This window comes from Halichoeres trimaculatus, unplaced genomic scaffold, assembly GCF_033239565.1.
Source record: "Halichoeres trimaculatus isolate MK-OKI-2021-1 unplaced genomic scaffold, fHalTri1.1 fHalTri1_scaffold_9, whole genome shotgun sequence".
NCBI classification, from domain to species: Eukaryota; Metazoa; Chordata; class Actinopteri; order Labriformes; family Labridae; genus Halichoeres; species Halichoeres trimaculatus.
This window is the reverse complement of record NW_027437188.1, coordinates 35,290,993-35,313,740: the sequence shown is the minus strand read 5'-3', so window position 1 is coordinate 35,313,740 and position 22,748 is coordinate 35,290,993. Positions and strand designations below refer to the sequence as shown.

At 44.2% G+C, this 22,748-nt stretch overlaps 1 protein-coding gene across 1 annotated transcript in view; it reads right to left on the bottom strand.

Moving 5' to 3' along the window:
* Nucleotides 1–1,531: 1,531 nt before the first annotated feature.
* plekhg2 (pleckstrin homology domain containing, family G (with RhoGef domain) member 2) overlaps nt 1,532–22,748 on the bottom strand; it is a 123,709-nt gene continuing 102,492 nt past the window's right edge. The window contains exons 17-22 of the mRNA XM_074678715.1: nt 18,575–18,724; nt 16,576–16,704; nt 14,624–16,457; nt 14,061–14,523; nt 11,195–11,947; nt 1,532–4,802 (exon numbers count right to left, since the gene is read on the bottom strand). Coding sequence (XP_074534816.1) covers nt 2,477–4,802; nt 11,195–11,947; nt 14,061–14,523; nt 14,624–16,457; nt 16,576–16,704; nt 18,575–18,724 — 5,655 coding nt within the window. The 3' untranslated portion in view covers nt 1,532–2,476. The remainder of the gene's footprint in view (nt 4,803–11,194; nt 11,948–14,060; nt 14,524–14,623; nt 16,458–16,575; nt 16,705–18,574; nt 18,725–22,748) is intronic.

The following is a 22,748-nucleotide window of genomic DNA, read 5'->3' as shown; positions in this document are numbered from 1 at the left end:
ATATGTTACTACATAAAGTTTGGTTTAAAATAAAAGGTTTGCTCAACTTTACCGTGCAGCCCTATGTCGATGCTAACCAGTGCTAGGACTGGTGTTCTCTGCGAGCTGAAGGCGAAAGAGGAGAGGATGAAGTGCTGGTGCTGCAGTGTGAGCAAGACTTGTAGTTCTCGAGACCGGTCTCGAGACCAAGACCAGTCTCGAGAACTACAAGTCTTGCTCACACTGCAGCACCAGCACTTCATCCTCTCCTCTTTCGCCTTCAGTGCTAGGACTGGTGTTCTCTGCGAGCTGAAGGCGAAAGAGGAGAGGATGAAGTGCTGGTGCTGCAGTGTGAGCAAGACTTGTAGTTCTCGAGACTGGTCTTGGTCTCGAGACCGGTCTCGAGACTGTCTTGATCATGTCACCGTCTCGGAAAGTCCCATTTTGCACACTAACTCCCTTTATTCTATGACCTGAACCCTCAGTCCAGCATAAAGCCATCTGAGACCCCGTTTACATGACACCAAAAATGGTCGATTCCGCAAACATTTCGTTGCGTTTTGGCCTTACGTTTAGACGAGACCACGTTGCGTTTTCAGTGAAAACGCAAACTTTTGAAAACGCTCTCCAGTGTGGAAAGATCTGAATCCGCTCCTCCATCCAGCTTCGTGTAAACACATAGCGGAGCGTCTCAGGGTGAAACGCTGACATCACCGCATGCGCACTCGCAGTTTCGGGTGAAGGCTCCGCGCTCAGCCACATTTCCAGTTGAGCCAGTAGGTGGCGGTAATGCGCGTTATGGTTGGATTGCCGACCGTCTCACACAACAAAACGTCAGAAAAAGAAAGAACAGAAGAGGAGACTTGTCCTCCTGGAGTCGTATGAACGCGAATCGTTTTCACGCCGTCCTCATGTAAACGCGGGTGGCTTTTGAAAACGCGAAGGAAGAATCGTTGCGGGAGTCTCCGTCTAAACGGGGCCTTAATGAGCGAAGCAACATAACGTACCCGCAGAGGAATTAGCTCTGACAAGCAGGGGTGTGTCCAGATATTTTAGACTGGGGTGCCCCGACCAGGGCACTGACTATGTATGTATTAAAAATATAGGATTAAAGGAATACAGTTTCAAATAATTAATTAGATAAATAAATAAATTATTATTTTTATTTTTATTAAAACAAAAATAAAAGTGAGACACAAGACCACTTTTTTAAAAACAATCATATTTTCACTGCCCTTCGTCCTGAATACGTTCTAATGATTCCTATTGCTCGGAAACATCCTGAATAAATGGGAAATGTGTACATTTCAGTTTGCTTAGAGGGGAGCAAATATAAAAACTGTCTCACATTACCCCATTCTCCCCTATATCTATTTCCCCACTCCCCCCGCCCACAATAAGCTGACCCCCAGCTGTGATTGGCTTGGTTTAGTTCCTCCTAATCAATGGTCTTCTTTGAGCCTGATAGTGTGAATGTGTCCCTGACAGCTCCTGGTGTATTTCAGATGTTTTCTTGCCTTGAACAGAATTTCTTCACTCTGTAGTCAGGTCATGCATTTATTTTTTTCCACCTTGTCGACTTTCTGACACAACTTTTCACAACTCATCATCGGAGAGGGAGACTGACAACAGAGAGAGTGTAAAGCCAACAATGCAAGTAACAACAGGATAGAGTCAGCGTTAAATCCACACAGATATCAGCTTGGTCTGAAGTCAAATGAAAACTTGACAGACGCGTCATTTAACACACACACACACAAACACACTCACTGCATGCACCCAAGAGTTGAGGACACTGTGCAAAATACCAACATTACTTTAAGGATAATAAGTGCCACAAAGAATATAACTAACATCATAAATAAACAATAAAATAATAATAATAATAAGATGATTGAAAAACAGGAAATTAAAAACCACAGTTACCACCAAAACTGAAACTGGAAAAGCCAGAAATTGACGTTCATGTAACAGATTATAAGAAAGATGACAATGAAAGTAGAAGTACAAATACATTTAGTTACTGTGATGGGTTTTTTGCAGGATTAGCACATACATGTCTGAAGTTACTGTTCCCTCTAAAAGTCATAAGAGTTCGGAGCACCGAATAAAGCCAAAGGTTATCTTTCCAACCCCAATACATCACATCACTGCTCAGACACTCGGGGTGTAGGGAGCTCATTTTGGAGTACCACAGCAAAGTGGCACCTGTGAGTTTCTTTGTTTTTACTTTTAATGATTGCACAAGAGCTTTGTGCAGGTAGAAATGGGATCAAATCTTTGGAGATGCAGCTTTCCCTCGTATCTTACCCCGACTGGGTCATGGGGTAAAGCCAGTGTCCAATGCACTTGACTGTGTCCTGCAGGTGAGAAGAACTGGAGGTGCAAACAAAGCCGAATCACGTCAAGGGACTTCTGTACGTGCACCAGTTAGTCGTTTTTTTTTTCAGTTTCTTTTGCCCTTCTTCTTGTTTAATGCCATGAAAACATCCGTCTCTCATAGTCCGTCACAGCTCTGATGAACAGGGGAAGGGATATGCGAAAGTCCGTTGATGCTAACCCTCCTCGTCACCTGACCCTGTCCCCCAGCTCCAGTGCCACCCTGCAGGGTTTGGGTCAGGCTCACTTGGGCAGTGCTGAAAGAAGTTATTCGTCCACTTCCTGCGATCTGGAGATTGACTGTGGTGGCGTAACTGGTCTTCTGGCTCCCAGCCTTTGGAGGGTGAGAATGTGAATGTGCAAAGGAGACTGGTGATGCTCTTGTTGAGGCTGAAGGTATGGGGGTTGTTGTGATGTTGATTTGGACCTGAGGCTGTGCCTTAACTGGGGGTTGGTAGTTGTAGTGGGGGTAGGAGACAGGTGGAGGGGAGGACAAGCCAGAGGAGAGATTTTGTTCACAGGTAGGCCGGGCAATGTATGCGCAGATCAGCTGGCTGCGGCAATGACCCTCCTCCAGCTCAGGGTCACCCCATACAGAGTGGCTGTCTGACGGAGCAGGAGAGGGGGCCAGGGTCTGGGACAGAGGGGAAGATACGCTGATGGAAGGCATGGTGCCTACATCAGGACTTTCAGATCCATTATATTTGTGTGAAAGCACTCGTACATCTGGCCACGGCACACTGGTGAAGTGCTGAGCCCCGATGGAGCTCTTTCCTGGGGTAAGCCTGCCAGGTGAGGGAGGGGATTGAAGCCCAGCACGAGGGCTGAGGCAGGACGGTGAGTTGCTGTAGGAGGACCATCCACTCCTCGGGCTGGTAGGACAGGACTCGTGCAGGTCAAAGGACCCCCGGCCACTGCCACCAAAACCAAAGGACCTGTGACTGCTGTCTGCCCAGGAACGGCGCACTCCACTTGAGTTGCTCCCTGCTGGGCTAGGGGGCCGATCTGCCAGGCTGGAGGAGAAGGACCTCCGTAGGGTCTGAGAGGATGTCTGGGGGCTGGAGGCAGAAGGGGAGGATGCTCTAGGACTCCGCAGTGAGACCAAAGAGGGGGAGGAACTGGGGTAGAAGGTGTTCTCCTGAGTTGGTGAGCCTAGTGAGGAAGAACTGGATGCTGAGGGAGAGGAGTGAGCAAGTCTGGGGTGTCTGGGTTGAGGTGCGGCAACATTATTCGTCCAAACATTCACCGATACACCAATCGGAGGAGGAGAGAGAATCCGAGGGCTCAGACAAGAGGACTGCCCGAACCCTGAAGCCTTGGACAGCTCCAAAGTGAGACCTAGAGGATTATGGGAACTTGCATCTCCTCCTCGTGAGCTCCGGGGATGGGGGGGTTTCTGAGCCATGGGGGAGGAGTAATTGTGTTGTGGAGGCGGGGAGCAAAGGCGAGTAAATGAGGGAGTGATTGGAGAGGGATTTGGGGACTGAACTCTTGAGCTGGGTTCAGAAGCAGAGAAAGGCCGAGCCACACGATTGTGGGACCCGGACCAGAGAGGTTCATAGGGTTGTTGCATCATCGTCTCATTGCTGCAGCCATTAGCTAGCTGCACCTTCTGTGGACCTAAAGAGCTGCTGATTGTATGGTTCGTTCTACAGGCGCTATTGTTGTTGTTTGCATTCTTCGTTGAGTCTGTTTTGGTGTGTAGGAAGGACTGACGGGGAGCAGAGGAATGGGGAGGTTGGCGATAAGTTGGACCCATCGACGGGGAAGGAGGGCGTTGGGAAAGAGATGGAGAAGGGCAAGTGGACCAGGGAGAAGACTGAGGACTCTTTGGATGGTGGTACCCATCTTTTTGGCTTTGCTGGCAGGGAGGGAGTTTGGGTGATGGTGAACGCTGCCGCACATGAGCAGAAGGGTTTTGGGTCGCTCTGTTTGTTTGAGTGCTCTTCCTTGCCAAACTTTGACTGATAGACTGGCTGATGCAGGATGCTGCTAAGGACCTGGAGAACGCGGAGGTGGAACTGACTGGGGAGGAGCATGTAGGAGAGCGGAGAGAAGAAGGGGAGGATGGAGGAGCTGCTCTTACAGATGAAGACCTACAGGAAGAAGGGGGAGGAGGATCCTGAATCTGGGAGCCAGAAGAGAGAGCTGGTGAGAAACAGGGAAGAGCCCTGGAGAAAGAGTCCACTGAGTAATCTTCACGAGATGCTGGAACAGCCCGGAAAGGCGAGACGCTAGAAGTAACATCCACAGAGGAGGAGGAGAAAGGGGACTGGTGTCTGAGGTTTGTTTCCTGGCCGTGGTTGGAAAAAGCTAAGTATTGTCTCTCCTCCGTTCTGGTTGTTTCCAGGGAGGGTCTTGAGGATGGGCAGCCCCCAGAGGAGACGCTTGGATAAAACTGGCAGCCGGGGTTCCTTGAGTGCTGTTGGTCTGGTTCCCTGAAACTGATGGAGAGCAGATGTTAACACCACGTCTTCAGAGTTAGAAACTAAAAGAATGTGGTCACCTTTAGTGAACTTTGCGTTCTGGGATGTGCTTTTGGAGCTGCTTAGGAAACATTTACATTAAAAACAGTAATCTATGGCTGTTTTTGGCCCTTTCTTTACACAAATAAATCGTGTTTTGGGAAACAGAAACACAGGTTTCCAGTGTTTTATTTCTGGAAACACAACCTCTTTCATAACATGCAAACACGCCAAAATACTCCACAGGAAACAGGGATGAAGTGATGTGTTTCATATTCAATAACTGAGCTGTGCGTTTGCTGCCAACCCAACAGAGTTAAAGTAAACTGTAACAGACAAAGACAGACCTCATTTTGTCTTAAAATAACTTGAAACAAGACATTTTTCTGGACTGGTCAGGTGAATTTGGCTCATGTTTAGTCTAAAAAGTACTAAAACTACTGAGTGACCATTTATGACTTTTACAGAACTTCCGTATTAAATATAAAAGATTAAAATCTTGGTCCAGAAAATTAAGCAGGACCGGATAACGGATCAAGATTTTTTGAATGGCAAACCAAAAAAAAGAGAAAAATCCTGCACACCTGCCCACCTCCAGACTTTAATGCAATGTTTCAGTCATGGACCTTTATCAGACAAATGTCAATGACAAACTACTTTTTAATTGCTTCTTGTGATTTCTCAGTGAATACTGCAAGTTTCTTTTTTCAGATTCTTGCAGGTATGATTATGAGTTCCTCTTTTATGTGCTTTACACAAGTATGAATTTCCAATCCATTTTTATTTGTATAGCACATTTTACCAACACAAGGTCCCCAAAGTGCTGCACAGAGTAATAGCACCAATAAAAACAGACAACCAACAGCAGTACAAAAGAAATGAATGATAAATACTAATATAAAAAAATACATTACTAAAAAATGAATTAAAAACATAATTAAAACAGATAAATAAAAATAAAAACAGTCAGAGGACCACACAATTTCATGCCGGGTTAAACGCAAGTGAATAAAAATGTGTTTTTAAACGAGACTTAAAAGCGTCAACAGAGGGCGCCATTCTAATGTGTGGTGGAAGATTATTCCACAGCTTGGCCCCGACTTTTAAGCCTTGTCTTAGGAACGACAAGCTGGAGCTGGCTCTCAGACCTCAGCGAGCGCGTGGGGTTGTAAAGTGCAATGAGGTCTGAGATGTACGCGGGTGCCAGTCCATGCAGGGCCTTAAAAACAAACGATAAAATCTTAAAATCAACTCTAAAATGAACAGGGAGCCAGTGGTGGTTAAAAGACGAGCAGCAGAATTTTGGACTTGCAGTTAGCGTGCCAGGTTCGCTTGGCTAATACCATATCATAATTTCTATGACTCTGATAAAATAAACTATTGATCCGGTGATATTGACACACGGAGACGCGTATTTGTCCATGACTCCGCATCTTTTTTGAAAACGGGTCTGCAGGTGGATATCTGCGTATTCGTCTTCATGCCATATTTGGTATAGACAGATAAGTCCAGAAAAGACGGTGACCTCATAGCCCCCCTCCTACTCCCCGCCCCCCAACCCACGTTGTCACACTCAACACCAACAATGGCGGCAAGCGGACTGATTCTGATATTGTTCCGGCAGCTACAAATATTGCTTCGACTCTAATATCAACATTTTCTCAGAGAACATGAACAACACCAGCTACAGCGACAACAACAAGTGCTCATGCAGAGACGCAGCATGTTACGCGTGCATGAGCACTTGTTGACGTGTAATCCGCCTTGGAGCAGAACCAGACTGGCAACCCGACGACAGTTTTGCGTTGTCATGTAAATGCACAAGTCTATGTACAAAACAATGTGTAGACAGCGATGCATGTTTTGATGCCAACGGCAAGACGATACGGGGCCGTCCTCGTGTGAGGAGGGCCGTAGTCCTGTCGTATTTCCTTCTGAGGGAAGTTTTTACCAGTGCACTCAGTCGCGACATTTTTGAGATTGTTCCATTTAAATGTTTTGTATTATGTTTGTGACTTTTTACTGTCTTAATTGTATTTTAACTTTTAAACCTTTTACCATTTACCTTTTACCTGGCGCTACCCAAGTAGCTGCCTGTTGCGGCAGCTCTCTCGTCTTTGTCCGTTTCTTGTAATTTTTTTGTCTCTTTTTCGTAATCTTTGTATTTGGAGTGGATCATCACTTTGTATGGTTCATTGTCGGTCACGGACACCAAACTTTTTGTGGCTTCGGCGGTATTTTTTTTACTACTTTTCTCCTGTGTTTGTCTGGAGATCCTACATGTAACCATGGCTGCATTGTTTACATGCAAAATTAGCTGTTAGCAGCCTGTAGCGTGTCAATGCTAACTAGTGTAGGGCTTGATGATTTCCCTCGAGCTGAGGAGGAGGAGGTGAGGACGACGTGCTGGTTCTCGGATGTGAGCTGGGAGGTGACGACGTGGACCTGTCCTTCCATCCATCGTTGTTGGGAACGTGGGATCTAGCCCCAGGGGATGGACGAGCTAGCTGTGCTAACCCAGCGGCATCGTGCTGTTCACGGACGTGCCTGACGGAGCTGACATCGGACGCCGGCGCCACATTGGAGGAGCTTCACCTGCTGTGAGCAGACAGGATCCAGGAGACAGAGACTGAACAGACTGCTGGGGAGGCTCAGTCCTGGACCCTGTGGAGGTGGAGACTGGCTGGGCTGGAGAGTGGTGGACGAGTGGTGGACGGGATGTCGTCATCTAATTTCTTATGGACATTTTTGCACTTTCTATACTCTTTCTTACTTTTGTTTTCTTAAATGCTGCGGTGACTCCTGAATTTCCCCTCGGGGATAAATAAAGTATTTTCTATTCTATTCTATTCTATTCTATTCTATTCTATTCTATTTGCTTATTAAAGGTCTTTGACCATAACGTTGCATTAAAGTTTTTTTCTGGAGGTTGGCCAGTGTGCAGGATTTTTTTCTTCTTCTGATAATTTTTTTCCGTCTTCATCCAACGCACCTGCCCGAGGAGTGGATGTGTGAAGATCTGTGTTGTTTCACAATGGAAAACAGAAAATGTAACAAACAACAAAATGTAAACAAGCTGGCCGGCTTAGAGGTAGCTGCACACATGATGATGGTTAGCTGCATTTGATTCAAAGGAGCCAAACGAGTGACGCTTGAGGACGCCGACAACCGTAGAAATCAGCACAATCTTTCAGGTATGTCCATTTCCTTCTGAAATAAGCCACGTGTCTCATTATTTTGTAACATATGTGGTGTATTTTAGAAGGAAATTACATACTGAAGGCCCAAATAGGGGTGCTGTGGGTGCTGTAGCACCCTTTGGTGGCTGTGAGTGGATCGTTTGTTTAGTCAGCATTGCGATTTCAGTGTCCTGCCACAACAGTTCTGTGTGTTACGTTGAGTTTTCTTCCTTCAGTTAAAAATGTGACTGCCGATCTTGTTTTCTTGGCAGCATATAAAGGCTTTAGTTACAACAATCTGGTTTGTCTTCTAGGGGTGAATTTCAGAAAATGTAAACAAACAAATATTACTTTCATTCAAAATTGTGTCTTGTTCCCTGAAACTGATGGACAGCAGATGTTAAAACCACGCAAAAAATCATGTTTTGGGTATCTGCTTCGCAGCTTTTCAGTGTTTTTCTCTGGAAACATGACGTATTTCATTTTATGCAAACATGCCACAACACTCCTCAGAAAACAGGGATGTGTTGATGTGTTGACACTGGAGAAAATGGAAATTTTACCAAGCGTTTTTGTCTTATTTTCAGTAGAAATGTCTTTTTAGACTTAATCTGAGCCACATTCACCTGACCAGTCCAGAAAAAGTCTTGTTTCAAGTTATTTAAAGCCAAAATTAGGTTTGAATTGCTTGAAAAAAGTTTTTAAAAATCTTCCAATGGCACAAGAGAAAAGTTTCCTTTATTAAGAAATTATTCTAGCAGACCTCATTTTTGTCTTTAGATAACTTGAAACAAGACACTTTTCTGGACTGGTCAGGTGAATGCGGCTCAGATTGAGTCTAAAAAGACATTTTCTAAGATAAAAAAACATAAAAATTTCTTTTTTTTTGCAGTGTACATGTATTATACCAAAGAACTGAGCTGTGTGTTTCCTGCCAACCCTACAGTTTTATTTTTTAGATCCTCCTCTTATTTCTGCTCTGATGACGATCTGTCATTTGGAAGGTGTAGTGTTTGTTTCCAATAACTAAGCAATTAAACTAAGGCTGTATTCAGACCAGAAAAGTCCTTTGGTCCACTTGTTTGGTCCGGACCAAAAGCGGACTTTATTTTTTTCGTTTGGTGCGGTTCGTATTCAGATTGTACTTTTTGCAAGTGGACTATATTCTGTAAACACATCCACGTGTGTGACGATCAGTGCTCTCATTGGACAGCACTGACACAGGGCGGCACACAGAGCACAGACCTGGAAATGGAGGTTAACATGTGTGTTTGTGCTCTTATTAGAGCTGCTAAATCATTTTCAGTTTCAAGAGCAGCTCCTTCAAAGCAGCTTAACAACACCGTTTACAATTTAGGAACAGGAAGACCAATGATCGCAGCAAGGAGGCGCTATGCTCTGCGTGTCCTGACCCGCAACATGCCAGCAACAGCGTGGCTAAACAGAAGACGGAGGATCAGGTATGAACCAAAGACGGTTAGGTTACGGTGGCCTTATAGGCCCAAAAGGAGCATGTATCCTGTAGTTAGTTCGGATGGACCTTGGTTTGTATTCAGACCTGCACCGGAGAACCACGAACCACACCAGAGTTCGTTTGGAAGCGGATCGAGACCACCTCAAAAAGTGGGTCTCGGTCCAGTTGTTTGGTCCGCACCAGGGTTCGTTTGTGTCTATTCACACCTGCATGGAAAGTCTGCACCAGCGTGGGAAACCTGGTCTGTTTAAAGTGGACCAAACAGTCCAGGTCTGAATACGCCCTAAGTCAACTAACACAAGTAACCTGCTCCAGCGCTGCTCTTTGCTTATTCTCCGCCAACTTGGCACAAAAGTAAACTTTCTTTAGGCCCACACACACACACACACACACACACACACACACACACACACACACAATTGGGGGTTGATGTGGTTTCATGCCAAGACGGGATTCCATCCCCAGTAACGACTAATCAGTCTTTGCAATTTGCATTTATGAAAAGCTCCTGAGGCACATGCTTCGTAGAACACTTGGCCCGACTTCACCTTTTTGGTTGTTTTATCACAGAGCAAATACATGACAGAATGACTGAAAGGTCTTTCCTCATGTGGCTCTTTGACTCCTTTGCAGTGGCTCCTTGTTGAACTTTTGTTTTTCTTTCAGAGGGTATTGATGAGACACTACATGAAATGTTGCATTATTCATTTTAATTATTGAACTAAAAATGCATCACCTCTTTCATTTTATTTATTTATTATTATTTTTATAATCTTTTTTGCAAATGTATTAAATTTCTTTTTTTTTTTCAAATAAAAAAAAACAATATTGATTTAAGATCTTGCTACTTTCATTTTTTAATAACTGCAATTTTTTGAAAATTATTAAAAATCCAAATTTTCAAAAAAAAGATGCAAATTTTTGTATTTTTTCATTGTTTAGCAAATTTTTGGATGTAAAGTTTTTAAATGGTTTTTTAATTTCATTTTTTTCACACTTTTATGTTTTTATTTTATTTACAACTGATTAAATGTCTTAATTTTTTTTTTTTTTTTTACAAATTTATGAATTTATGATGTATTTTTTTCTGTTTTTTGTTATTGCAAATGTATTGAAAATAAAACACATTTCATGTACAATTTTAGTAACACAAAAAATGTCTTGTTTACAAAACTGTTCACTAGATTAGATAACACATTTTGTCTTTATTGTGAAGATCAAGTAGATTTTGTGGCTCCTGATTAACTTTAATACAGGAAAAATGGCTATAATGAAAGTAAAGGTTGCTGACCTCTGTCCTAGACCAAAGTCCAGATTCTTCCTTGAAGGATCCAGAAATACCTTTGTTTTCTTTTCTTCTTTTCTTTCTTCTCTATTTAGGTCTGTTTGTTTGCCTGATATTTTCTTTTCTTGCGTTGTTTGGATTCATTCATTTTGGTTGTTTGTTGAGGGAGACTATGATGGGTGGGTGAGATCCTGTTTTATCAATTATATACAGCTGCCCAAAGAGATTTCTGTCACCATGTCCTGGCAACGTTTGTGCCTTTCTATCTAGGAACAAACCAGTACACCCGACTTTAATTGACCTTATAATTCCTACTTTCAGCTGTTTCAGAAAACCCAATAAAAAGATTTGAAAGAGAATCAAAAGGGCAAAAGGTCAAAGCACTGGGCTTGTTCTAAGGTCTTTATTTTTAAAGTATCAGTTATATACATACCTGAGTTCATACTGAGATGGGTTTCCAGTATCCCTGATGTTAGACTGAGCCAGTTGAGTCCGTGTAGCCGTTACAGCCGGTGGTCGGGTCGGACGTGGTTCTGTGCTTCGAACAGGTGACCATGGGCTTGGCACCTCTTGTCTTTCTGCTGCCAGGTTCTCTGCAGCTTGGCCCAAATCTGGTGAAGGATCAGATGTCATGTGTGATGACAGTGGCTGCTCCGTGAAAGCCACTGCTGAACCTTGGAGGACAGTCCTGGTTTGTAGTGAAGAATCGTTCGACTCGCACGCCGTCTCGTTTAGCTTGGTTTGCCTATGTGGCGGCTCGTCTTTCTTCTGTCCCGCTGAGGTCTCCGGGTGGTGAAGTGTTTCCATCTGAGCTTGTCCACACAATGTACCTGGGCCAAGCATTGTGGATTCATGGCTTTCTGTCTGAGCCTGGTTCTGTTTCAAAGCCTCTATCAGCACCAGCTGTCCTGGGGGTTCACTTCCACCTACAGGTCGGCAAGACGCATTTTCAGACCCACTTTCAGTCACCATATCTTTACTGTCACTACGTCCTGTGGACATGTTGTATTCCATAACATTTGCAGCCAGAATATCCCGCTCATGTATCTTTAGCTCGTTCCCATCAGTGGAAAAACCTGGCTGTGGTATGTTGTCGACAGCAAGATCTGGCTCGGAGTGTGCCGGCAAGGCACTGATGTAGATGGATGTTGTGTCTTCTACGTGCTGTCCTACTTTCAGGTCCAACCTGCAGAACAAAGACAGAACACCAAAAAAGGGGGAAACAGGATCAACTACATTAGTGAGCCTGATAAACAGCGCTGAGACAAAATGCTTTTCTCTCTGTTTTATTCAGTTACGATTTTTGGAGGCCAATTCGATTTAGACTGTGATTTATGAAGGTATTTCGGGTGCAAATACTCTTGCACCCGTATTGTATGAAGTGAAGGTGCGGTGAGAATTTGAATAAGTGCAAATCTGAATGTGAACTTGTGCAATAAGTATGTAAAATAGTTTACCTCGAAAATAGCTGTGTCCTCTAACACACGAACACAAATTGCTACTTGTAACCACTGGAATCCTCCCCCCGAGTCACACATTCCCTGTTTTCTACGAGTGCAACTCAGAAATCGTACTTCCTGTTGGTTGCTAGGCACCGCCCTGTTGGCTATGGCTGCCTTTTGTAGCAGCTCTCTCTTCTTTGTCTGTTTTTTGCAATTTTTTTGTCTCTTTTTCGTCATCTTTGTATTTGGAGTGGATCATTACTTTGTATGGCTCATTTGTTGGTCATGGACACCAAACTTTTTGTGTCTTCAGTGATATTTTAACTTTGTTTTCTCCTGTGTTTGTCTGGAGATCCTAAATGTAATCATGGCTGCATTGTTTACATGCAAAATCAGCTGTTTTCAGCCTGTACCATGTCAATGCTAACTGGTGCATGGCCAGATGTTTCCCACAAGGTGAGGAGGAGGAGGTGAGGATGACGTGCTGGTTCTCAGGTGTGAGCTAAGAAGTGACGACATGGACCTGTCCTTCCATCCATCGTTATCGGGAACGTAAGATCTATCTCCAATAACATGGACGAGCTAGCTGTGCTAACCCGGCAACAGAGGGAATACCAGAAGGCAGAGTAGCATCATGCTATTCACAGACATGGCTAACAGAGCTAACACCAGACACCAACGCCACATGTGAAGAGCTTCACCTGCTGTGAGCAGACAGGATCCAGGAGACAGAGACTGAACAGACTGCTGAAGAAGCTCAGTCCTGGACCCTGTGAAGGTGGAGGCTGGCTGAACTGGACAATGATGGACAAGCTGTCAGCATCTGGACCTTTTTGCACTTTTGTTTTCATGATTGCTGCTGTGACTTCAACTTCGTTGTACTTGTTTCAATGACAATAAAATTCTATTTTATTCTATTCTATTCTATAAGTGAAAATCAGAAATGGTACTTCTGGTTCTGTTGAGATATTTGGTGAAAAACTACAAATCAATCTGTCCTGCTCTGAGATTGACAGACTTTTCAGCCAGTCAGAGATTTTTATTCAATCCGAGGTCGGTAATTCGTCCCACAGCCAACTGACCCATCGCTAAGCCCCGCCCCCCTTGGTTGCTGTTGCTTTGCCTGTCAAGCTTCACCATTCTAGCATGAAATATGCAGTTTTTAGTGGTACATGTGAGTGATATTTCTCAGCGATATCGGAGAGAGGCAGGCAGAAGGGTCTCCAATATGCTTTTGAGAACTACATTCACCAAATTACCGTTTCGGCATGTTGTCTTCCGCTAAAAGCTTGACAGACATCTCGTGCATAGTCACAGTTGCTCAGCTAGGATTGGACAGTAGCCGTTTGTGGGAGGGGGTCAGTTGGCTGTGGGACAAAAACAACCGACCTTGGATTGAATAAAAACCTCTGATTGGCTGGGCGGTTTCTCCCTGACTGACCGAAGTCTGTCAATTTCAGAGCAGGACAGATCGTTGTGTGGTTTTGCACCAAATATCTCAGCAGAACCGGAAGTACAATTTCTGATTTGCCAATTTTTGTTTTTTTTTTTGTTTGGTTTATTAACACTAGACCATGTGACAAAGCTGAATGATGATGATGATGTCTACAGACTTGATCAGAGCCATATGTTCCCCAAAAGTTCACATTACATATGAATCAGTTTTTAGATTTATTCAGGGGATCTGGCACCTCAACTTTTTTTCAACCCAGTTTATACAAAGACCCAAATGAAGGATTTAAATTTTCACGATACTTCAATACAGCACTTTTTTTTCCTGCTAATAAAGCATCTTCACTCCAGCTCCAATACGCAATCCACTCCCTCCACCCATTTCTACAAATATCATCCACTCACCTCTCTTTTTTGTCTGTCTTCCCCGTCCCACTTTGCGTCAGGGCTTCACCCCTCTCTGTGAAAGACGTCAGGCAGTTGTCCCTAAGCTCGGTGCCTTTCCCGTCCAGATCTACAGCTGACATCAAGCCGCTGTGACTCGGACAGAAGCTTGCGCTAAAGCCCTGATCTTCAGGGAGTGTTTTGGAGTGGTATCTGGATGCTGAAGAGGACTTCTCAGCTAAGTTGTAGCCATTAGTCCGGGCCTGAGGACATGAGCGTTCCTCTGCTGAAGACTGGGATATATCATCTGACCCAGAGCCCACACTGGGGTCCTTTTCTTTGGTCAAGGCTGAGATGAAGTCCCTCGGCCTGGAGAGGATGATCCCATTGGTCTGTTGGTGGCAGGTTGGGGACAGCTGCTCTTTCACCAACACGTGTCCAAAGAGCAGAGGCTCACAGGGGGTCACAGCTGTCTCCTGGAAATCTGGAGGAAAACAACAGAAGAGGAAACTCAGCGGTGATGATAAATAACCACTAAGGAAGACTTTGTTAGAGGTGCAGGATCTGCATTAAGGACATCCTACCTGTTGTCACGCTGTGTGCCCTCCTTATCCTTTTCTCTTGGCTCACTCGGTCCCCACGCCCCAAGGTTTGAGTCTGGTTCCTGCTGAAAGTCTTGCTCTGGTTCTGGCTTTGGTAATATGTCTGTATCTGGGTTTTGGCATGACCAGATTGTGTAATGTTTTGGGTCTGGACTCTGAGTTTTACGTCTTTGTGGGTGACTGATTCTTTCTTTTCCATTTGGTATTTTGTTTGCTGCTGGTTCTCAGTCATAGTCTGCATTTTAGATAAAACCTGAGTCTTGCTTTCAGTTTGGTTTGATGTAGAGAGTCCAGGAAGTCTTCCTGAGATTTGTGTCTGGTGGCGTTTTTGATGCAGTGGGACTTTCATTGAGCTGGCTTTGACACTGTACATCTGAGCCAGTGTTTGGACTTTGCTGAGAATCCGCTCTGAGTTCTCCAACAGGACGGGATCCTCTGCAGGGCCAGCCTCAAACAGCCTGATACCTGCTATGTCTGACGCCATTCCTTCAAACAAGGCTCGGTTTGCAGTGACAATCCTGGAGTGACGGGACCACCGGCCCACTTTTATCTGACTGGGGAGACCTTCAAAGTTCCCACTGTTCTTGGTGAGTTCTTGTTGTTTGGTTCTGGCCCACGTTGACTGGGTTTTGGACAGAGGTTTGGAGGGTTGTTTATGGTTTTTATTTGGTTCAACAGCATCACGGTTTTCTGCCCTTGTTCCGATGGTTTCAACCCCGGACTTGTTCTGTTGACTTACAGGTGGTCCCTCTTCCTGCTGTGGATCTCCATGTTGATCCTGGGTCTCGCCGACCTCTTCCCGTTCCTGCTCTTCTTTTGGTGGTCCTGTGCAGGGGTCTCCACTTTGCTCTGTTACTTTGACCTCTTCTCTGTCACACCTTTCATGGTTCAGACACGCCCCCTCTTGGGTCTCCTTGTCCTGCACGGCACACGAGGTTGGGGACTTGACTGAAAACTCAGGATCCAAATTCAGGACGCCACCTGGGTTACCTGCTGGATTGTCTGCAGCAGGTGTGGCAGGTGAAGACCCGAGCAGCTCTGTCTCACTTTCTCTTTTAATAACTTCGGTTTCTTTTGAAGCCAATGATGCTTCGGCCTCCAGCTCCCCCTGATGTTCACTCACATCGAACCGGGACACCGATTCCTTCACCAAGCCCGATGGAATATGTGAGAAACTGTTCCTCCTTTTTGAAGCCCCTCCATCCTCCTGCTCACCTCCTTCCTCTTCCTCATCCTCTTCGGCCTCAGCTGCAGCCTCGTAGTAACTCCTGATCTTTTCGATGATCTTTTTATCGCGTTTGGTGAGGTGGGAGCCTCTTGTGGGTGGGTGGCGTCTCTGGAGAGGGTGATGGGGGGCGTCTGGATTTATGAAGGGAGGGACAGCTTCTGTGCTTTGCACCTCCTTTGGTAAGAAAACTGGTTCTTCTTCTGCTGAGATGGAAGGATGGAGATCTTGCGTTTGAGCACTAACGACGTCCTCTTCATCACTTGTTTTCTCCTTTTCTTCTGCTTTTTCTACCAACGCTTCTCGTGTTCCTCCCTCTGCTTCCAATCCCTTTTCTCTGGGACTTTTTTCATCTGAAGGTTCTTCAAGTTCGTTGGTGGTTTTCTCACTGTCGGGCTCACGTTCCTCTCCAAAACAACCAGCCTGACTCTGGAGGGTAGGGGGGCTCTCTGTATCTTCTCTCTCCTGCTCTTCCTGGCTTGTAGGAGTCTGTTCTCGGCTGGGGTCGGAGGTGACCGGAGGCAGGGGGCAGGTGAAGTTGCTCTGGTTGGATGAGAGCTGGCAGTCTTGAGGCTGATCTTGGACTTGCTCCTGGAAAGAAAAGAAAGGGGAATGTTTGAGAAGCAGTGAACTGTGTTGTGTCTGGAGCATGCTATTGGAGCTGATTGAAGCTGATTGTGTGTTTGTTGATGCTGTTGTGTGGTTGGACCTTGGTATTGGAGCAAATGGCGGCAAATCCTTCCCTGGCTCGGCTCTGGTTGATGAACTCAAGAATCTCTTCGGTGATGGACAGGGTGGGAGGAGGGCTGAGGGGGCTCAACTCCTCTTCTTCCTCTTCCTCCTCATTTAAACAAAGTGAGAGAAAACACATTTGAATCAGTTTGTTGCACTCAATCCTCACATTCAGCAGCTTTGACGGTCACCTTCTGAACATCTTTCATACTGCTTGATTTCTTTTCTTAACAACGACACCAGGCGACGTGGGGAGGTTGATATACAGTGGGGAAAATAAGTATTGAACACGTCAACTTTTTTCTCATTTAATTTATTTCCAAAGCTGCAATTGAAACCAAATTTCTACCAGACATTGGTATTAACTCAAATAATCCACACATGAAAAGAAATCACAATGTTCAGGTCCATAAATAATGATTATGTGGAATTAAGTACGATAACACAGGAAAAAAGTATTGAACACACCATGGAAAGGCTGTATACTTTGGCAAGGAAATGCACCATACCACCTGAAATCTGTCAGTTATTATTACTTGAACTTCCAATTAGTGCAAACCAACATCAGCTGGGCTAGAGCAAATTGATGGTCCTATAAAAAAGGTGTTTTTTTTCACCAAGCAGTTAAATAGCACACACCTCATGATGGGTAAAGGCAAAGAGCTCTCTGAAGACATTCACAACCTGATTGTTGCTCAGCATCAGAATGGAACTGGTTACAGACTTATATCAAAGCACCTGAATATTCCAGTCAGCACCGTTGGGGCCATTATTCACAAGTGGAAGAAGCACCACCTTATCATCAACAGGCCACGCACAGGAGCTCCTTGAAGATTTCTGACCAGGGAGTCAGAAAGATAGTCAGAAGAGGACTCAACCTGCCAAGGACCACCCTGAAAGCGCTCCAGAAAGACTTAGGCCCCGTTTACACGACGCCGAAAACGGTCGATTCCGCAAACATTTCGTTGCGTTTTGCCCTTCCGTTTAGACGAGACCACGTTGCGTTTTCAGTGAAAACGCAAACTTTTGAAAACGCTCCCCAGAGTGGAAAGATCTGAATCCGCTCCTCCATCCAGCTTCGTGTAAACACAGAGCGGAGCGTCTCAGGGTGAAACGCTGACGTCACCGCATGCGCACTCGCAGTTTCAGGTGAAGGCTCCGCGCTCAGCCACATTTCCAGTTGAGCCAGTAGTTGGCGGTAATGCGCATTATGGTTGGATTGCCGACCGTCTCACACAACAAAACGGCAGAAAAAGAAAGAACAGAAGAGGAGACTTCTCCTCCTGGAGTCGTATGAACGCAGATCGTTTTCACACCGTCCTCATGTAAACGCGGGCGGCTTTTGAAAACGCAAAGGAAGAATCGTTGCGGGAGTCTCCGTGTAAACGGGGCCTTAGAGGCAGCAGGTACAATTGTTACAGAGAAAACAATAGGCAATGCACTCCACCGCCATGGCCTCTATGGACGCTCAGCCCACAAGACTCCATTCCTCAAGAAAAGGCATGTTGAAGCTGGTTTAAAGTTTGCTAAACAGCATCTTGACAAGCCTGTAGAAAACTGGGAGAATGTTGTCTGGTCTGATGAGACCAAAATTGAAAATCACACCTGAGCAGTGTGGGCCATTAGTTCAAACATACAAGAAGCTTCTGGAAGCTGTCATTGCAAACAAAGGCTTCTCCACTAAGTATTAGATGAGTCTTGGTTAGCGCGTTCAATACTTTCTTCCTGTGTTATTGAACTTAATTCACCATAATCATTATTTATGGACCTGAACGTTGTGATTTCTTTTCATGTGTGGATTATTTGAGTTAATGCCAATGTCTGGGAGAAATTTTGTTTGAATTGAAGCTTTGGAAATAAATGTGATGAAAAAAAAAGTTGATGCCTTCAATACTTATTTCCCCCACTCTAAGTGAGGAGGGAATGCAGTTGATATGAGTCCCAGTTGTACATAACCATTGGTTGATGTTGAGTACCTCTGCCTTGTGGTTGGGCTGCTTCTGTGACGCCAGGCCCGCTTCGGTCCTCTCAGCTTCCACCTCGATCACCGACGATGCGAGCGTGCTGCTGCTTCCTGCCGACCCCAGACTCTCGGCCTGACATAGCTCACCTTCACTTCCTGCTTGCTGGAGAAGAAACATTACACCAAACAATCAGACACTTTTTTAAAATACTGATTGATTCTCATGTTTCAATACACTACTAGTCAAAAGTTTAAAACAGCCCAGTTTGTTTCTTAAAATAGCATTAAATGATGCATGAATCCTACCTTGGATTGATAAAGCTGTCGACTGAGCACCTGCCTAAAAAGTTTTTGTTTTTTTGGTCGTGGTTCAGGCTCTGGGTCTGAACTGTCGCCCTCTGTTCCTCAGTCAAAATCACCGCCTACAATCTGTCAGTATCTCTATGTCTGTCTGTTGTCCAAAAACAACAACGCACATTTTAATACCTCAATGCAAATGTGCCAGGTCGATGACCATCCAACAGTTGTTTTGTTTTTGTCCCTGATAGGCTTTGAAGAAGACAGAGTCTTTGACAACACAGAGGATAAAGTGATCCAAAACAAACCCAACACAACAGAGGACCTGCTGCTTTACTGATGGCACCAAAGTGTAAAACATCTTGTAAATGTTGGTTTGATGGTTCCTGGATCGACTGGGACTTTCAGAACATTGTTTTAAGTCTGGCTAAATATTTCTGTTCCTCAAAATAACATTCGCAGATGACACTGGAAGCCAAAACCGTCTCTCTGTAGCTTCCTGTAAGAACAAGTCATGATGAAAATCCTAATTTAAAGCAGTTTGGGGGCTTTAAAGAGAGTGATACAACAGCTGTGTCTCTTTTTGAAACATCAGCCCCCTCTCTGGGGGGCTGTGGAGATCAGGATTCTGGTCCAGAGGATGGTAATCCTACATGCTGTCACACACCTGGGAGGCTTTCTAACCCTCAGGGGTAATCAGGGACATTTTCTCGATGTGGGTAATTTTTTTGCCTGATTTTTGGCTGTAATTTTTTTTGGAACTTCACGTGAAAAGAAATTTCGTAACAAGGTTTCTTTTACATGTAGTTTGTGGACTATGAGCTTCTACATTTTTCGCACGCTTTGAACCCTGCAGCTTAAACAATAGTGCGGCTAAATCATGGATTTTTATGGTCCTACAAGCTTTATACCCTTGTAGCATTAAAACCAAGAATTTCTCAATTATTTTCGTTATAAATAAAATACGTGCCAATGAAAAATATGAGTTTTGCCGAGATTTGGCGGAGTTTAGGCATGAATATCTAGCCTGCTCCGGTGCATCCGGACGGAGGTGGCGCTGTCATGTCAGCAGGTGTTTCTGCTGATGGGAAAGGTACAACAAGCGTCGTGCTAGTTCGCTATTAGTTGGTTTTCACTTTTTTTGTCCAAAAAACATGTAGCTGGAAAATGCCTTTGATAGACTCTTGTTCTGAGGATGAAGCCCGAGTTGTTCTGTCGGGACAGGTTGTTGTTTTCACTCCTTGTGGGTGATGATGATAAATATCTTAAAACAACATTAGATGATGCATGAATCCTACCATGATAAAGCTGTCAAAATCCCTGCCAACAATCTGTCAGTATCTGTTTGTGTGTCTGTCTGTTGTCCAAAAAAAACACAATGGCGGCAGAAAAATCACGTCATTGTGTTTCATGCCACAGCCGTCTGTTTTACAACAGCAGTGTTTAGAGAAATAAAAGCTCAGAAATCTGAAGTGCTTCATTAGAAAATCTTACGGACTTCAGAAAAAAATTGCACTAAAAATGTTTTAGAAATGAAGAACTAGTAATGTTACTTTGAACCCTTTTAGAATAAAATGCAAAAAGTTTTTTTTTTCTTTTTTTTTTTTTCCTGTAAGTATTCTTCATTCCTCAGACCCAGTTTGCTAACAAGTATCAAGCACTATAAGCTTGAAAAGGGAAAAGCTTCTCTTCCTAAAGCACATTGTGAGCAAAGGCCTTGTTCTAACCCAGTATTAGACATTTTCCACCTGCTCAGTAGGATGTTTACACTTATAACACAGAACAGAGTCAGAATCATGTTTTGGGGAGACATAATACCATTATCGCAACATGAAGGGAAAATACTCTGATATAAATTTTGGGCCACCCCTACCCTGAACCAGAAACTGCTCCCACAGCCTTCTGCAGGGCCCCCCATGCAGTACTGTCTGAAATAGGTCTAGTTGGTCAGGGTTTCATCCTCCAGTTACATAATGAGCCCAAACCTCAGACCAAACTGTCAGAACCACTTTGAGAATAAAGAGGAAGACTGTCATCACAGAAACATGGAGGGCGCTGCCAGCACAGTCTCAGTCTGCAGACTCAAACCTCATGGAGCTGGTTTGGGATGAACTGAACTGAAGTTTTCAATAAAACACTGGAAAAACTTTGGCTGTTCAGAAACTTTTGACACACAAAGTTTTGGAATTGCTCAGTCACCACACGCACATTTTAATACCTCAATGCAAACGTGCCAGGTCGATGACCATCCAACAATTGTTTTGTTTTTTGTCCCTGATAGGCTTTGAAGAAGACAGAGTCTTCGACAACACAGAGGATAAAGTGATCCAAAACAAACCCAACACAACAGAGGACCTGCTGCTTTACTGATGGCACCGAAGTGTAAAACATCTTGTAAATGTTGGTTTGATGGTTCCTAGATCGACTGGGACTTTCAGAACATTGTTTTAAGTCTGGCTAAATATTTCTGTTCCTCAAAATAACATTCGCAGATGACACTGGAAGCCAAAACCGTCTCTCTGTAGCTTCCTGTAAGAACAAGTCATGATGAAAATCCTAATTTAAAGCAGTTTGGGGGCTTTAAAGAGAGTGATACAACAGCTGTGTCTCTTTTTGAAACATCAGCCCCCTCTTGAAAGGATTGGACTCTGGGAGGGCAATGGAGATCAGGATTCTGGTCCAGAGGATGGTAATCCTACCTGCTGTCACACACCTGGGAGGCTCTCTAACCCTCAGAAGTAATCTGGGACATTTTTGTCGTTGCCTGATTTTTGGCTGTATTTTTTTTTGGGGGGGGGGGGGGGTAACTTCACGTGAAAAGAAATTTTGTAACAAGGTTTCTTTCGTGTAAAATCATAAAATGCAATTTTTATTTTATTCTCTAAGGTTACACTGGGGGTGAAGTGAAAAACACAACATGTAATATTTTTCTACGTTTTCCTCAGATCTTTCAATTAACTTCAGTCCTATTCAAAAACACCAAATATTAATTAATTTTATTATTTTAACCTTTCAAATGCCCATTTAATTAGAAGACGACATCATTTTAGGACATAAAATCAGAAAATGAGTTATTTGTCATGTGATAAATGTTGTAGGGCTCAGGATTTTTTGTTTCAATATCAGGATTTACTGTACAAAAGATTAGTAATTAAATTGATTTTGATGTTTTTTTTGTTTTTGCAGTGTGAGATTCTCAATTTCTTACACTAGCTAGGCGCCGCCCTGTTGGCAATGGCTGCCTTTTGTAGCAGCTCTCTCTTCTTTGTCCGTTTCTTGAGTTTTTTTTGTCTCTTTTTTGTAATCCCCGTATTAGGAGTGGGTCATTACTTTGTATGGTTCATTTGTTGGTCATGGACACCAAACTTTTTGTGGCTTTAGCGATATTTTTACTACTTTTTCTCCTGTGTTTGTCTGAAGATCCTATATGTAACCATGGCTGCATTGTTTACATGTGAACTCAGCTGCTAGCAGCTTGTAGTATGTCAATGCTAACTGGTGCAAGGCCAAATGTTTCCCACAAGGTGAGGAGAAGGAGCTAAGAAGTGACAACATGGACCTGTCCTTCCATCCATCGTTATTGGGAACGTAAGATCTATCTCCAATAACATGGACGAGCTAGCTGTGCTAACTCAGCAACAGAGGGAATACAAGAGGGCAGAGTAGCATTATGCTATTCACAGACATGGCTAACGGAGCTAACAACAGACACCAAGGCCACATGTGAAGAGCTTCACCTGCTGTGAGCAGACAGGATCCAGGAGACAGAGACTGAACAGACTGCTGAAGAAGCTCAGTCCTGGACCCTGTGGAGGTTTTAGTGTTTACCATGAGAGGGGGCAATTTTCCCGTTGTATGTGTAAACACAAAACACTCAAATTTCTCAATAA